At 42.9% G+C, this 18,341-nt stretch overlaps 1 protein-coding gene across 5 annotated transcripts in view; it reads left to right on the top strand.

The window, feature by feature from the left end:
* Nucleotides 1-18,341, top strand: part of ACP6 (acid phosphatase 6, lysophosphatidic) — a 147,494-nt gene that overhangs the window by 78,730 nt on the left and 50,423 nt on the right. For all 5 annotated transcript variants that reach the window (XM_086935492.1, XM_086935496.1, XM_086935493.1 and 2 more), the window contains exons 8-9: nucleotides 2,896-2,990; nucleotides 3,503-3,598. In XM_086935492.1, coding sequence (XP_086791618.1) covers nucleotides 2,896-2,990; nucleotides 3,503-3,598 — 191 coding nt within the window. The remainder of the gene's footprint in view (nucleotides 1-2,895; nucleotides 2,991-3,502; nucleotides 3,599-18,341) is intronic.

The raw sequence follows: 18,341 nt of genomic DNA, 5'->3' as shown, positions 1-18,341 counted from the left end.
TGTAACTACTAAGCCCAAGAAGGCATGTTATAATAAGCGGAGGGATGTGGTAAGAGCAGGGACTAACACGCTAAGAAAGCCAAGGATAATCAGAAAACAGAATGGCAATCGGATGGGGCAAAGTGGAAGGGGCCTCGGGAGGAAGGATTATTAATAAGATAGCTAGAAATGTCTGGAACCAAAGATGTAGGCCATTCCTAACACTGCAAGGGGCTGTGAAGTAGGTGGTATGCAAAAATTAAAAGGAGAAGCCCCAAAAAAAAATCACACAGACTATGGGTGTTTATGGAACCTGACCTAGACAGTTAGTGGCAAAAGGCGCAGAAAACGAAACCCTTTAATTAGGTCCAGGTAACTCAAGATATTTTTAAAATGGCCTAGCCTGCACACAATATCATCAAATGATCTAAAGCAGGAAGGGTCTTATTATTTTCAGCACTATAGATGCCCTTCAAAATGCCAGAAAAGAATTGAAAACGGGGCAGAACGATCTATACGGATGAACTTAAGAACGCTTGAACTTAAGACCTTCCCCAGTGTGAGCTTTCTACAGTGCGATGGGGATCTTCAAATAAATTAAGTTAGACTGACTTCAATTAGGGATGGTGTTCAATGCACAACGTCTTCCTGGAACATGCATGGTCTTAAAAATGGTAATAAAACAGCACATATTCAAACAAATGATACTCGTTATCCACGGAGTACAACGATAAACATAGGCACTATCCGTAAAAGAAATCAAGTTCTCCCCACAAAGATCGGCTTTGCGAGACGTTTCAGTACAAGGATATCGGAGAAGTACTTAAATTGGTTAAAGGCTTTTCAATATAAGTATAAGGAGTTTAAAGTAGATGAGCTATCCACGGACTTTAGTATATAATAAACCAAGTGGTGGTGGGCCCGATTCACAGAACTAACTTAAGACAAAATCCTAAACTTTCTACCATTTTGGTATTCACAGAAGGCACTCACTCATTTCTCTACTCACAAAAGTTAGGAGTCCTAACTTTAGGACTCCTAAATGCCTTCTGTGAATACCGAAAGTCTTAAAGTTAGGATTTTTCTCAGTTTAGGAGTAGTAAAGTCTAACTCTATCGGTAATAATAAACACAAATATTGACAGGTAGTTGAGTATGTTTAATCTATTTTTCCAGAATATTCTCGCTGGGCATGTTCCCAGACAGTTAGTAGGGGCCGGTGATCAAACCCATGTATAAGAAAGGTGAAACGTCTTCCCAAGGAAGCTATAGGCAAATAAACTTGTTGGACGTGGGTGGAAAAGTTTTCTCTAAAATCCTCCTGGGTTTATTGAAAGAATGGACAGAAGTAAATTCAATAATCCCTATAGAGCTAGGTGGCTTTAAGGGGGGGGACAGTTAACAGCAGATCAATTCTTCAGTTTATGGGCCGTTGCTAAAAAAGCACTAGAGCAACGTGGAGGGAGAATTGCAGTTTTGTTGATTTTTGCTAGACATTTGATACAGTTGACCGGATCCTGTTATGGAAAGCACTAAGTGCATGATATCCCACATGGTTTGCTTTTGACATTGCAGGAGACAGTTGGGTCCAGGTGGAAGTGGATGTCGATGGGTCTCTCTCTCACGGAGAATAAAGATTAGAAATGGCCTTAGACCAGGCTGCATTCTACAACCCATATTGTTCTCTATATTTTAAACATATTTACCAAAAATATTAGCTCTACCTAACCGTCTTAGTCCCATAATGAACGGTTCTCATATAAGCTGTCTTTTCTATGCAAACAATCTAGTGATCATAGAACAGAAATCGCTCTACAGAGAAAGCTAGATGTCTTCGCTGATTATTGATGGCATACAAGGGGATGATTCGGCCACCGTTCAAATGTGGTGTGGAGGTACTTTCTATAAGTGGGAAATTAAATTGAGATCTCGAAAAGGGTACATGTTTAAAAAGATTACTCTACTTGTGATGTGGTCACATTATAGGCCAGAGTAGAAACACTACCATTTTACATGCTGTCGTTTTTAAGTTGCCTTCTTTTCATAAACACTATGACATTCGACACACATTTGTTTGCGTGCCTGTGCAGGATAATATTCTCTAAAAGATGCTTTGCTTACATTTCCACTTCGTGGGCATATCAAATACCTTGAACATTTTGTACAAAGGCTAAGTTCATTGCGCAAAATGTTGCTGATTGTTATTGTCTGTTCGGCAACAGAGCTATCGCAATAGAATTACCAATAGCGACCTGACTGGGACTTCGGCATGGAAACATGGGTGATGTTTTTTATATAAACTCTCTCATGCCAGGAGTTTGCCTAATTTGATCTTTATCTTTTTTCTTTGGGATTTTATATACACATTTTCACATATACATGGGGTGTTTACATACTGCACTGTGACAATACAAAATAATTTGTGTAAGAATATTTAGGACAATGTGTGGCACTGTAACTTGCCTATGATTCCACAATACATATATACAACATATATATACACGTTCTTTACACCTAAAGACTTTTGAGGATGAATCCTAAGTATGACCAGGCTTCTATTGATGTGACTTGTGTCCTTCTACTATTTATTGTGGGGACCTGATTCCCTTATGTCCTCTCTCTTTTGTTTACATATTGACACTCTTCTATGGCCCTTAGGAGATCAGAGCTTTTGTTACGCTGGTAAAGCGTACTATGTTTCCTTGTAGTGCCTCCTGTGCACTGATATTAGCTGTACATGCTAACGCTTGGCCTCCTGGTAGGATACGCCGAATATTTGATGAATGAATTTGAACATGCCAAGGTGTAAAGCATGGCACAGAATGCTCCCTGGAATGTTTGCATCTGTGCACTGGTGACAATGTAGCAATAGTAAGTCTAATGCTGATATATTTTTCTCTTTACCTGTTACTTCAAGGTTCACGGTCTGTCAGGTACACCAATGCTGAAGAACTTGTTGCGTCGAACCGAGAAAAGAGTCATTGATATTGTGTCCTACATCATGGAAAATAGGTGACTATTTGGTTAACATAGGCTATTGTGCAGAGTAAATAACATACACTTCTTAGTTCTAAACTTTTTATGTTTTAGATCTGCAGCGTTGACATCGCAGGAAAGTTATGTGGGCTACTTATAGAGTGGCACAATACGTGCTGCAGGTGCACAAGTAGCATTTAGTTTACAGGCCCTGGGTACAGGTAGTACCACTTCACAAGGGACTTATAATAAAATTAAATGCTCTAATTCGGTGTAAGCCAATTGTATCATGTTATTAGGAGGTAGCACTAGTACTTGTTAGCACTGGTAAAGTAGCCAACTCCTAAAAGCCAACAGAAACCAGTTCAGAAAACCGGAGGGGTGAAGGCAAAACGTTTGGAGGTGACCCTGAAGAGAGGGTCAAGTACAACAAGACTCATGTTTCACTTCAAGTTGTGAACAAAGAAAGCCATTGGGAATGCTAAGTGTACATGAACCACCATGATGAAAATGTGGCTTAAAGTTTCTGTGTGTTTGATGTCTTCCAGGGAACTTCTCCAGATGAGCGTGGGACCGTTTTTGCATACTGTGCAACAGAATATATTGGATGTTGTAGAGTCTTCCAATCCTCCCAACCGGTCCAGGTAAAAGTGGAACTAAAATCTGCTCTCTTTTTAGACTGTTAAACAGGACTATTGTGATCAAGCAGTGATCTCGTAGAATGAAAATTCAGGGGGCCAAGGGATCCATGTAAGGCCGAGCGAGTTGCTTGAATCTGAACTTGGATAGTGAGTCCTGAAGTCAATGTACCTATTTGAGTGCCCACTGTTATTTATGTGCATGTTTTAAGTCTGATGATTTCATGGCAGTAAAATTTAGGGTTGCCTTTAATGTCCTTACTTCTAATTAATGGTCTGTTTCAAAATGCTTAGTTTTCTCTCAGCCCTTTCCACTTAACCAAATATTGCCTAGTTTAGTTCTATTTCTCTAATAGGCTCTGCGCATTGGAATGATATACACTAGTTTTGTCATAGGACTGAGGTCAGTATGCCCCTATAGAGTACATTAAAATTAATTACTTTGTGTGCCAGCTAACTCAGAGGTCACTAGAAACTCCTTGGAGAACAAGAAGGGAGTAGTTTCTGGCAACCGCATAAACATAACTTTGTTTCCCTATAAAATCGGAACATGTCTCAGATTAGTGGAAACAATAGATAAGTTTCACTCAGTCAATTGTGCATGCTTAGTTTCTTCAGAGTTACACAGATAGACGGGCGTTTCAATAAAGGGATTTATTGAACAGTCTTGTTTCTCGTGTAAGAGATCTGAGCTGTTACAATTTTAAGACAGTATGCAAGATATATTAAGTACAGCGTAAGCAGTAGAAAGAAATAATACTGCAATAGCATTGTCTTTTAGCTATGACCGATATTCATATTCATAAATAACGCAGACAAAAATGTGGATACTCGCCTGATGCTTCTAATTAGTTCTACCCCAGTGTACCTAACCTAAGTGTAGTACAAGGTAAGAAGTAGGTGCTGTATTCTATAGTATGGTAAGCTATAGTTTGGTATGCCAAGAGTCCCTCTAGGTTCTAGTCGACTCCATACCTTAGAATGAGAGAGGTGGGAATCTCTTTCCGGGTCTCAAACTCTAACAACCTGCGAAGGGAGTCGGAACACTGAAAGCTGCATTCTCTGCAAGCAGGGATGACATCGTCTTGTCAGTGCATCAGGCTGGGATACGATCTCTTCTGAACTTGCCGAGGCGAACCGTGCAGCCAAGTCGAGCTGTGCTGTGGCAAGAGAAGGTATATTTATACCTGGAAGGTGCATAGGAATGTTTGTATTGACGTAAAGTCGGGCAGAGGAAGAAGTCATGAATGAACCCTTAGGGAATAGCGGTTTATGCATAATAGATGAGTTCTTGGAGAAATCAATAGTGCTGGGCTAGCGAAAGTTCCAATAGCTTAAGGGTCTGGTTTCTAAGAACTCGTTGTGACTGGGTGGATGAATGTAGGTGACCATGCCATATTTGGAGAGCATGGCTAATGCCTAAATAAGGGATGTGATCTTGTGCCTATATGGCAATACGAATTGTGCCTATATAAGGACATGTATCGGGAAAACCTATATACGGACATCTGAACATAACTCAACACCCCCTCCACTTACGAATGAACAATAATACTAAAAGCTAAACAATAAAATGCTAAACCTTTAAAATTGAGTATCATATGTTGCTAAAAACATTAGTAAAGAAGTCTTTGTTATAAAAAACAACACAGAGCATGGGCCGTTACCGGGTCCAGCAGAGTAGTTGCCCTGTTGGCATGACTGATGGGAGTGTTAGACAGATGTCTAGCGCACATTCTTGCCAGATTGGTCTGAATGACCGAAACCATGTTGTATTTAATTTTCGTAGACGAGGTAAGCCAAAAGTTGTACTATGTGCTCACAACACTTCCGTTCTAGGAGAGGTTTCTCCAAGGTGCTGGGAGTGATGCGAGTGGATTGGCTTGCCATAGCGTAGCAGTAGGAATAAAAAGAGTGCTAGAATTAGTGTCAGACCACCAAACACAGAGTGCACAAAGTTTGGAATGAATCCGAGTACTGCCTGAAAAGGTGTTAACAGTCCCGAACAGATGCTCTTAAATACATGCGCAATACCACTCATATCAGACATGTTTAAGATACGTCCCATCATTTCTGTGAAATGTATAGGGCACTTTGTATGTATTAAAGCCTGTATCTCAGCCGAAGTCCTTGCAATTTGTAGATCATAGGTTTCTTTGGCCAAAGTCAAAGGCACGGTTTGTTGTAAAAGAATGGCTTTCATTCTGCTTAAAGTATCAAATCGTGTAGAAGAAACGTTCAGTGAAGGCCATAACAGCGACTCCCTGACTGTGTCTAGTTGGGGGAACAAAACTTGCATACAACAAGGGACCCTAGCACTAACCGTTCACAGATATGGGATGCCTGGCAACATGCCACAGCAGCTCTGATCCTTCAACATGTGGTAACTCCCATTCGAAAATTGGCCAAATATTGGATTGCCCCAGTATTGGAACTTTCATAGATTCCCATGCTTTGTATCATTCCCAGTCGTCGGAATGGTAGCCTCTGTAAATAGAAAATACCTTTGTAGTAAGCACAAAGTGAAAAAATAGGCCTAGGCTTCATCTCATTTTGTAGCTTATTCACCTCTTTTTGTAAAAGAGACCAAATTCTTGCAGTAGCCAATCAGAGCAGCCTCACCCCATAGAACCTTCCTGAGAGCCTCAGATTTTCTACCGCACGTTGTGCAAGGGAGTCTCCATTGAGCTCTGCTCATTTTTCTTCAATTCTTAGTATATTTTCTTCAACTTGTGTCTATTTTTTTGTCATGTCTGACAAGGAGAAGAAAGCACTTTTCGGAGCCTGTGCTACTTGCTCAAAGAAGAGGTTGTTTGTCGAGGACAAACATGAAGACTGCATATACTGCTTATATCTTGATCATAAAGCCACGGACTGCAAGATTTGCAGAACCTTCTCCACCAAGACCTTGAGGGACAGAGGGACGTCTCCTCACTTGGCTACAGAAAATAAAAGACCTCAAAGAACTTATGTCTTCTGACAGTGAGGGCTCCTCGTCGATGGTGTCATCAAAAAGGTCGAAAAAGAGGGGTAGGTCTCCCCTTTGTCAAGGCCTTGCCAGGGACATCTGATAGGTCTGATAGTCCTGCTTCCCAAAAATCTCCTCACCACGGTGAAAAGGAGAGACAGGGAAAGCTTGAGGAGTCGCAACCCTCAAAAAAGGCAAAGAAGGTTGTCCCTGTGACTTCACCATCCTCTGACCGGGATGGAGGGGTGAAAAAGCCTTCTACTACGACTCAGGAGGTCGTTTCAGACAAGAAACAGCGTTCGTCGACGGTGAAAACCACAGGTACGCCGACGATTTCTATTGAAAAAGACTTGTCTGTGAAATTAGCTTCGTCGACGGGCTCGTCGACGACGGCTGCGATGACGGCACCTGCACCGTCGACTATGTTTAAGACGCCTGATGCCTGTTCGTCGTCGACAAAAATGACTTTCTCCACGTCGACGACGATGACGACGAGAGTCGCTTCGACGACTAGGACGACGTCGACGACGACCATGTCGACGACACCTGTGACCTTGCTGCTTACGACGATTTCGTCGACGGTCCCGTCGACGATCCAACCATCGTCAAGGATGACCTTCTCCCCGTCTACGGCGAAATCCTCGACGACGAGCGCAGTTTCTTCGTCGGCGCCTCCGTCGACGAAACAGTCTATGAAGGCACTACCGTCGACGACGACTTTGTCGACGACGTCGTCAACGACTGAAAAAATTGTTTTTTCACGCAGAAGGAGGAAAATAACACCGGAAATGACATCTCCGCGGCAAGTCCAAAAGTTTCCTCCTAACCTATTGCTGGATGAGGATTCTGAAGAGGAGGCTTATAGCGATTTTGGCCAGGCTTATAGCCCTTCTGACTTACAAGTAAAAATTCAGGACATCAGTTCTGAGGAAGGAGAAATGGAACAACAACAACAATATGTTCCACAAGATTATTATGAACAACAGGAAATGCCAAGCATGCAAGTTCCTTTGCAGAAACCTTCACGTCAATCTCGGCAGGAGATGGTGGCGATGCCATCCACTCTCATCTCGGATCTACAGCTAATGTTGCAGGACTATCGGAGGCGATTTCCTACTCCTCAAGAGGTTCAACAGGTGCGCCCTCCTACACCTCCGCCTCAGTTATCACAGCCTGTGGCAGGGCACTCTTTGCCTTCAAGAGGGCGTGACACAGAGCCCGTAGAGCATCCACAAGAGGTAGTGCCCATTCAGGACGATACAGATGATGATAATGCATCATCAGATGTGGATCAACATCCAAGACCAGAATGTAGACTGGAATCAGGATGACCCTCGAGATCCAGACGTCACAGGGCCTGATAACGCAATCTCTCCTCCAGCAGATGTCGGAGGCTTTCACAACTTGATGGAACGAGCTTCCAAGAGATTTGGTCTCCCGGTTACCACAGTTCAGTCCGAATGTTTTTTGTACGATTTCAAAGAACCATTCCGGAAATCCGTACGTTCAATCCCCATCATTGAACATGTTTGGTCTGAAGGCCTAAAGGCTATGCAGAATCCGGCCACAGTCCTCCCGGTGCTCCCCAGACTGGAGAAAAAATATAAGGCGCCGGATGGCAGCCCGGCATGTCTACTAGGTCAGCCAAAACCGGACTCGGTCATTTCCCAGGCCGCACAGAGCAAATCTAAAAACCCATCCACGCCGCTAACGACGCCTCCGGATAAAGAGGGCAGGCATTTGGACAATGTTGGAAAAAGATTCTCCGCAATGGCCAGCCTCATCGTTAGGGCGGCTAATGCTTTGGCGATTCTGGGGAGATACGATCGCCAGATGTGGTGTGACCTCTCTGTTTGTGGAAGAACTTCAGGATACATCTAAGGACGAGGTAAAAAAGATCTTACTGGAGGGAGAGCAAGCCTCTTCGGAGGTAATCGACTGTGCTATGGATATAGCGACCACGGCATTCCGAGCGCTAGCCGGCTCGGCGGTTCTGAGACACCAGGGATGGTTGAGAGCCACGTGGTTCAGAAAGAAGGTACAAAATAAGATTCTAGATCTGCCATAAGATGGAGAGATGTTATTTGGCAAACACGTGGATGATGCCCTACAGGGCATAAAGAAAGATATGGATACGGCCAAGTCCTTAGGAACTTTACAATATCGCAAAGTGCCCTTCAGAGCAGAAAGAGGAAGAGGATTCTCCTCCTATAGAGGCGGCAATCAGCACTGCTACTCTTCCAGCTCACAACCTGGCCAAACATAGTATTCTCAGAGGGATTCTTTCTCTCGTCAGCCGCCGAGAGGACGACAAGGGCAGCAGAGGAGGGACAATACCAAGAGACAATAGTGGCCAGGTGGCTTTTTCTACTATTCCTCTGCCCTCATTAACACCTGTGGGGGCAGGATTGCCCATTGCCTCAACAACTGGATGGTCATAACAGACCAGTGGGTCCTAAACATCATCAAGAAAGGACACACGTTGGAGTTCCAAGATCTTCCTCCAACGAAAGCTCCAGACGCCTTTACACCCAAACATCTGAAACTCCTTCATCTCGAGGCCCACCAACTCTTCACCTAGGGGGCAATAGAACCTGTACTTCTCTCCCAAAAGGGGAAAGGGTTCTATTCCAGGTTCTTCCTGGTTTGGAAGACAAAGGACAAGTGGCGTCCCATTTTAGATCTATGGCAGCTCAACACTTATCTCATCAAGTTGTCCTTCAGGATGATTACTCTTCAGGACATCCTCCGCCTTCTCAATCCAGGGGACTACATGGCGACCCTAGATTTGGAAGACGCTTACTTCCATGTACCCATTCATCCAGCTCACAGGCAATATCTTCGATTTACAGTAGGCAAGAGCCATTTTCAATTCAAAGTACTGCCTTTTGGTCTCCGGTCCGCTCCGGATCTTTTCAAAGGTACTGGCTCTGGTGGAAGCCTTTCTCAGAAAGCAGTCTTTCGAAGTCTTCCCATATCTGGACGATTGGCTGCTAAAGGCTCCTTCGTTCCTAAAGGCGTTAAGGGGAGTCACGAGCTGCAGACAGCTGTTCGAGCAACTGGGCCTTCGGCTCAACAGAGAAAAATCGATTTTGCGCACCTCCAAAACAGCGAAGTTTTTGGGTGCGATCCTAGACACTGAGTGCTGCCGGGCTTTTCCTTCGGAAGAGCGCCAGTCCAAGCTAATTCTTTCGGCTCGCCTTCTACAGACACAGAAGTTTCTGTCCGTTCGCAAATACAAATCGATTCTCGGATCGATATCATCCTGCATACCATTGGTACCACACTGCAGGCTGCGAATGCGTCCACTGCAGGAACAGTTGGACAAACAATGGCGTCAGGTGACAGGCTCCTTCGACAACAGGATTGTCATCACTCCGGAAACTAGGAAGGCAAGCAGCTAGTGGTTGCTAAAAGACAATCTTTCCATAGGTTTACCATTCCAACTTCCACCATCTCCCATGGTATTGACGACAGATGCTTCAATGGAAGGATGGGGAGCGGTCCTCCAAGAACTAAAGGTCAGTGGTCATTGGAGCCCAGTCCAAGTCAAGTTCCACATCAATCTACTGGAACTTATGGCCATTCGTCTAGCCTTACAGGCTTTCCTTCCAAGGATCCGCAACCGTTCAGTGCTGGTTTGTACAGACAACACCACAGCCATGCACTACATAAACAAGCAAGGCGGAACGAGATCTTGCACCCTTTCGAAGGAAGCACAGAGGCTTTGGAATTGGGTGATCCAACACATCACCCTGTCAGCTGAACATCTGGCGGGAACACTCAATGCCACAGCGGATGCTTTGAGTCGCCAAAAGACGATCAGCCACGAATGGGAACTGGATCAGACCATTCTAGAGGAACTGTTTGCACGTTGGGGGACCCCAACCATCGATCTGTTTGCAACTCCCCAGAACTCCAAATGCCAGTCCTACGCAAGCAGGGTTCACCATCGGGAATCCTTGGGGAATGCGCTTTTGATTGCCTGGTACGGCGCATTTGTTTACGCCTTTCCTCCCATTCCACTGATCCCGAGACTGATCCGCAAGCTCAAGTCGGAACCGTGCAGGATGATTCTGATCGCACCAGCATGGCCCAGGCAGTTTTGGTACACAGAACTTCTTCTCCTCTCCCAAGATCAACCAATTCTCCTGCGTCCTGTTCTGTCACTGTTGACAATGGCTCACGGGCAGGTTCTGCATCCAGACCTGAAGTCCCTACGATTGACAGCATGGCTCCTGAGTTGAGAGTTCCAGGGTTTAAATCTTTCAGGAGAATGTACAGACATTTTGGCCCAGGCCCGAGCACCTAGTACGAACAAAACCTATCGGGCTAAGTGGAAAAGATTCTGCCTTTGGTGTCGGAGGGAAGGTCTACATCCATATACTTCTGCACCGCACCAACTCTTGCCTTACATCCTTTCTCTTGCGAAATCTGGATTGCCTCCTTCTTCTGTAAAGGTACATCTAGCGGCCATTTCTAGATTTAGACGTTCATCATCCGGTCCTTCCCTTTGGTCTGCAAGGATCAGTAAACAATTCCTGAAAGGTTTATTCAGGGTTTTTCCACCAGTCCGGCCTCCACCACCAGCCTGGCATCTTAATTTGGTCCTGTCACATCTAATGAAGGCCCCATTTAACCTATTCATAGGGCCGACCTTAAGTTTCTCTCATGGAAACTGGCTCTTCTCTTGGCCCCGACATCGGCTAGAAGAGTTAGTGAGCTCCAGGCTTTCACAATTGAGGAACCCTTTCTACAATTCAAAAATGATGTTCTCATCCTAAGGACAAATCCTACATTTATTCCGAAGGTACCCTCAGAATTTCATCTGAATGAGCCGGTGGTCTTAAAATCCTTCTTCCCGCGGCCCTCCACGCCAGCTGAAAGGGCTTTGCACTCTTTGGACATTCACAGATGTCTTAAGTTCTACTTGGAGCGAACAAGACTATTCAGAAAATCTTCCCAGCTTTTTGTTTCATTCAGCGCTCCTCGAAAGGGGTGTCCAGTTTCTAAACCCTGCAATACACTTTTTCCCATCAAGCAGCGGGGAAACCACTTCAACGAGCAGTTCGTGCTCATTCTACGAGATCAATGGCTTCATCAGTGGCTCTATTCTCAGGTGTTCCGATCAAGAACATATGTAGAGCTGTGACATGGAGCAGTGTCCACACCTTCACTCGCCACTACTGCTTGGATTCTTCTGTGAAAGAGGATGCGGCAGTGGGCCAGGCGGTTTTGAGGAACCTTTTCCAATAAGTCGGTGAGCTTTCCTTACTATCCCGCCTTCCTGTTTGCATATTTTGTATTACTTGTTATTATTTTGCTTTGTGATGCTAATGTGTATTTGGTTTTCTTATCAGAATTATGTATGACATTTTCAGGTACACATTACAAAATATGCTTTTCTCTTTACTGCTAGCTATTCTGATACAAAGCATGGGAATCTATGAAAGTTCCAATACTGGGGCAAGAAAACAAGTTACTTACCTGTAACTTTGGTTCCCCAGTATTGGTAACTTTCATAGATTCCCATGCGCCCACCCTCCTCCCATGGGAAAGCTCAGCCTTATTGTCCTATGATGTTGCTGTTCACAACGGCTACGAAAATCTGAGGCTCTCTCAGGAAGGTTCTATGGGGTGAGGCTCCTCTGATTGGCTACTGCAAGAATTTGGTCTCTTTTACAAAAAGAGGTGGATAAGCTACAAAATGAGATGAGGCCTAGGCCTATTTTTTCACTTTGTGCTCACTACTAAGGTATTTTGTATTTACCGAGGCTCCCATTCCGGCGACGGGGAATGATATAAAGCATGGGAATCTATGAAAGTTACCAATACTGGGGAACCAAAGTTACAGGTAAGTAACTTGTTTTCTTATTCACAGTGGCTGGTGAACCTTGCAGGTGGCAGGAGAGGTTTGCCACAGACCGTCTATAAGCCCCAGGTAAACTAATATCCCGACATATGAGTGAACCGCTCGGTGCATTTTCACAGTGTGTACTGATAAAGAAACCCTTCACGCCCCTCACTCCAATATCTATGTGTGTAAGGTAAATCCCAGGATGTCTTAATGTATTCTTTACCCAACTTTTCATATTTGCTTGCTGGCATTTGTTTGAGGCAATACTGAAAATAAAAAGTTGTAACAGGCAGAGTTATTTTGCCATGAATGTTCCATTCTGTAGCTGGTTTTTCTGCTACAGTAAATGGCAATTTTTCCAGTTTTTCAATGCTCAGCACTGTATACTTCGCTCCCCTTTGTCCCAGTTCGATCTGTTTATTTATTTATTTATTTATTCAAAGTTTTATATAGCGCGAACAAGATCCTTACAGATATCAGAGCGCTTCACAATGGCAGGGTAGTGGCAGTAGGAAAGGACAGTGGTAATGGGAGCAATGTAGTAGTCACAACATGAAGGATAATAAGAAAACAACATACATAAACAAATCAATATATATAGTCAGGTGAACAGGTAATAAAACTGCACAAGTCATGGATCACATTATATAGGTGTTGAGGTACACCTTGGGTGTGTGGTAAGCTTATAACAGTGTTTTAGTAGTCTCTGAACCAATACCTATAATCAGTTTATCAGTGAGATTGCATTAAGTAAACAGACGACGTGTTGATAAAATGCCAAGGCACATAGCCTGAACGCAAGTTTTGTAGCGTCCAGACCAATAGCATAATAGAACGTAATTTGAGACTGGCCTTGTCGCAGCATGATCAAATCTTGTTCCAGTATGTCTTTAGCAGAGGATACAATGTTTCTCAGTGAATATATCCTGGATGGCCGAGTCTTTAACCCATTGTCGACCACAGCGAGAGATTTCTCTAAATTAACACTATCAATTTCTCGTATTCTGTCTGTGGCTTTTGCTTGTGTAACTTTCTATATTTCATTATAAGCAGCATAGATGTCTGCATATATGAAACCTTTTTGAAGCAGTTTCCTTGGTCCTAGCAAGCAATCCCTAAGGTCTGTGTCCTCTTCAAGTCAAGATATGTGTTGTTTCACATCCTCGAGTGTAGATTTCTGTAGCCGATCGAGGCATAATTTTTCTGCACTGTATGTTACTATCCCGGATGTTGTCTTTGAACATATCAGGGTCTGGCCTATTGATGGTAAAACCCTGAATTCTATTCAGGAATCTTTCTTGACACCTGTTTGTGTCTGTGGGCCAGAGCAACCATTTTTCTAATTCAGGATCTGATTTGTTGTTTTGTAAAATTGTGTCTACTGAGACCGCATCCGGTGTAGTGTAATTGCATGCAGGTTTTGGTACAGAAGGTGTGTTCATATCTTTGATCTTGGCTAATCCAAAGCAAGACTTTTTTTTGGACAGTGTCATTCAAAACCATTATTTGCTGTGGGATGATACAGGCGCTAAACACTTCTATCCCCTGCACTTGCCACTCTTTTGAACCCCAGACAGATTTTGTGTCAATTGTGTCTTTCCAAAAGTCGAACCCTTCTCTAGACATTTGGGCAATGAAGGCTGCAGAATAAATCTGTTTTGTATTGGCTAACATTTTTTGTAACTGTTTTCTTCACATTTTTCAAGTAAAACGTTTCTGGATTGGATGTATTCTACCCTGAAAAATATAAAAATTTGTTCGCAAACGTTTTTGAGTTTCCCCTTGGTGGTGTAGGACAGTGTTAACCAATAAACACAAGAAAATGGTCGGTCAGATGTGTGTTGCTGCACAGATAATCGTTACAAACATCCCATATGATGAATCTCCGCCAAAGGGTGGTCTGATGGGAATATCTCAGCCAGCTCGAATACTCTTTATTGTTCACACTCTCTAGTTTTCACGATTATCTGTGCAGCAACTCACATTTGACCGACCATTTTCTTGTGTTTATTGGTTTATGCTGTTGGGAAATGAAATGGTAGGTCGTTAAATATATTTTCTTGACCCTCCCCAAATACTTTTTTTTGTAGGACAGTGTTCCCATTGGTTATACATAATTACTTTTGTAGGTGTTGCAGATTTATGCAAGAAATTATGACCATAGTGGTTATAACAATAAAGCTGTTCATAGTCTGATGGACCCTCTAAGTTTTTATGGTTCGAGAATGCAGCTGATTTTCTAGATCAGACATCATGTTATTCCCAGAATAAGTCCCAATCATCAGAGTAGGTACTAGAGGTAATAAAGTCACTTAATGACATTTTGAACAAGTGTGGAATGTTCAAAAGTTAGACGGGCCAAATATATCCTAATCCGTTTTGTCCCAAACTATATCAGCTGTGATGTCAGCAGTGATGTGAGGATTTGTGTGGTTTCAAAAGTAAGTTCACATTTTTACTTGCAGTGTCCAAGTGAATATATCTTCCATTTATCAGCATGCAAAGAGTCATTACTAAAGCTAGCCAAAGTAGAAAGACAAATATTCCAGAAATTATCCATAGTTCAATCCATGGTGAAACCAGATCAAGACTTTAAGTTCTTGAAAAAGACTGTACTTGATCTTTGAAAGTTCTTTTTGCTGCCGTTGTTTCAGGTTCTCTTGGATTCTCGGAAAACATATCAAAGTTAATGAAATAGCCAGTTGATCACGTGTTACATTTGCGTAGACAGGTGTATCAGGACGAATTGTTATTTGGGTTTCAAGAGAAATTAGTTCCATAGCATTGTTGCTGAGTCCTTCATTTCTTTCTGCTGAATTCTCAATGGTGATGAGTCTTTCAGTCTGAACCTCTTGGATAGTAGCTAGAAGAGTATGTTTGCTACTAGGTCGGAGTCCACAAGGCCTACTGCTTAGTATTGGCCACATAGTTTGGTTTGATGAGGTCGATTGACACAAATCTTTTCTCCTGTTTACCAGCAAGGGGCGGCAGAAGTACTGTTCTTGTTCCGTGGATTGCTAGGACAGGTACTGGTTGTCTGTAAGAAGGCCCAAATTCCTTCTTTTCCGCAATCTTCTCTCTGGCTAGATCCCAATCTTTGGGATCCAGACAGGCCTTGCTGGGACGGCTTTTTTTTCCCCAGTGGTGGTTGGCTTCAGGAACACGTAGCTTTGTTTTGATCTTAGTTTAAGTCCTGTAAAATAGCCAAACTATCTTTGATGTCAAACAGTTTATTTTCCACAACTGTGCCTTAACATTCAAGATCTGGAACCCACATGCTTGTCCCAAATAGGACCTCAAGTGGAGTGACCCCTCCCCTAGAGAACTTCTTGGCAAATTATTTAATGAGCATTGGACCCCATAAAGATGTTTGACCCACCCATCACCCGAACCTAATACTGTAGCTGTTATAGACGGCTTTATGTCCCGGTTTTTCCTTCACAGCAGAGTTTCCGTCAGGATGGAATGGAGAGTAGTACCCCAATGCTACGCCCAGAATGACCATGGCTTCTTTGTAAGCCCGAAAGCTAAATGCAGGGCCCTGGTCAGAATGTAGTGTGCAAATTGCGTATGTACTGATAAAGACTTGCAAATCTTTTATAACAGTTCAAGTGTCAGCCGAGCGCTGAGGCCACATCCAAAGGAATCTTGAGCACGAATCCACTGCGACCATGATATATTTATAGTTACCATCCCTTTGCAAGGGAGCACAGTGGTCCAGATAAACACAAGCTAATGGTTTATCTGAAATAAACAGGGTCGTCTGCGCAGGACGTTATACTGTGGAGACTTTCATCTGTTGGCATATTTCACATTCCAAAACATAGTTTTTAGTCTGTTTCCTAATACCAGGCCACCAATATCTTTGTTTTAGCAAAAATACTGTGGCGGAAACACCTGCATGGGCAGAGGCTAACCCTTCATGCGCTGCTAGGATTAGTCCTAATCTGCATTCCATGTTTGGAATTACCCTATTCCCCCATTCCAGGGATTCGAGCAAACAGAATGATGTTCGCATCAATTACATACGAGTATTTGGGTGGAAATTTTTTATGTAACGCTTCACCACTGCCTTTGCTTGAAGGATAGATAGCCAACAATATCTCACTGTCTATTCTCGTTTTGGAACAAGTGATCACAGCTACGGAAGCAGTTTGCACAGCCCCCTTCGCAGCTTCGTCAGCAAATGAATTCACTGCCACGTAGAACGCCATCACGTTGATGACTCGGCGTGTGTAGCACGTGAGTATTTTGTAGTCCGTTTCGCAACTGAACTATTTATTCCCAAAGCGTTTTATGCTTGATTGTGCCACCTTTTGCATCTTTGAAACCATTTTGAAGCCCATTCTGTAAATATTCATTATATGATTGAACACAGTAAAGAATCGCACACTATAGGTGTGGGGAATACGCGATCCGTATTTTCAAGTGCCAATTTGAAACCTCGTAGTTCAGCTCGCTGAGCTTTTCAATCTCCTAGAGATTGAGTTTTAGTGACCATAGGTCGGAATTTACCATCGCGCATGCAACCTTTTAACGATTGCGCACGCTGCACTGTAAGTTTGCTTACTTTCCGTATCGGGTTGTGCTGATCAGTCAGTACAAAATATAAATTCGTACTGATCAAGAGGGAGAATCTCAATAGGCAGAGGACATTCATGTTCATATTGCAGACATGCTTGTGTTTTTAAATCTGGATCAAAAACATATTTAACATCTGTTGCAGCAAGAGAATTAACCCATTGTATCCATCTTGGATGTAAAGCTTTTGCATTTGGAATGCTCGCTTTAGTAACTGCCACTAAGGCTGGTCCTGGTGTCACAAAAATGTGTTACCCCTGAGCTAGAGCTCTTTTGCTACAGCGGTTTGAACTGCTGTCAGAATGTTTTCTGTTAAAGTGAAGCTCATTTCTGCTTGTGTATACAAATGTGATTTGTATGCAATTGGTAATTTTTCACCTTCATTAAAAGTTAAATGGGTGAATCCACATTGACCCGAAATTTTTCGGATCACTAACTTGCGTGTATTTACGGTGTTTGTAAGTGATTTGTTGCTAACATGTTAGCTTGGATATTTCTGTGTGTTCTTGAGACCAAGGTTTGATTAATTCGTAGAGAGATTTAATCCTTTCTGTGTAATTTAGAATGCAAGTTCTTCCAAAATTCACAAAACCTCGAATCGACTGTACATTTTTCAGTGTTTTTGGAGGTTGGAGCGGCGCACACTTTTCTAAAAAGTTAGCTGCCAAGCTTTTACCTTCACTTGAAAGCTCATATCCTAGGAAAAGGACATTGAGGTGGGCAATTCTGGATATTTTAAAGTTGAATATACAGCCCTCAGAGACGAAGCCCAGTATAATGGTATTCGCCCTGTTCAAGTGCCTATCTAGGTCATCGTCTGTCGGATATATATCATCGACATATGACAATGCCTCGTCATCATAAATTTGTAGTAACTCAGTTACTCTTGCTGAGAATAACCCTGGGCTGTTTTTGAACTCTTGAGGGAGTCGACAAAAGTGACGCTGGGTTCCCATTATTGAGAAAGCTGTTAGGTACCTGCTTTCAGGTGCTATGTTTTGGAAAAAGAAACCATTTGAAATGTCTAATGTGGTTTTATATTTTTTACGCACAATGTTAGTCATTAATGCTGTACTATGTGCATTTTGCACTGCAAATGTTTTAGAACAAGTGTTCAAGTGTCTGTATTCCAAAACTAGTCAATATGTATTGTCTGGTTTGGATACAGGAAACAAAGGATTGTTCATTGAGGAGGTGCATGTTTCAATCACCCCTTGGTATTAAAGTTGATCTAAGATCTCCTTGACCTGTTTTTTAGCGTCTTGCTAAATTGGGTACTGCCTTTGTGCAGTAGGTTGATTTATTTTTTATTTTTATTTACTGTATTTTGTGGTGAGGTAAGT

This window comes from Lissotriton vulgaris, chromosome 8 (genome assembly GCF_964263255.1).
Source record: "Lissotriton vulgaris chromosome 8, aLisVul1.2, whole genome shotgun sequence".
Classification (NCBI taxonomy): Eukaryota; Metazoa; Chordata; class Amphibia; order Caudata; family Salamandridae; genus Lissotriton; species Lissotriton vulgaris.
Note: the sequence above shows the minus strand (reverse complement) of the source record. Positions and strands in the feature narration are given on the sequence as shown.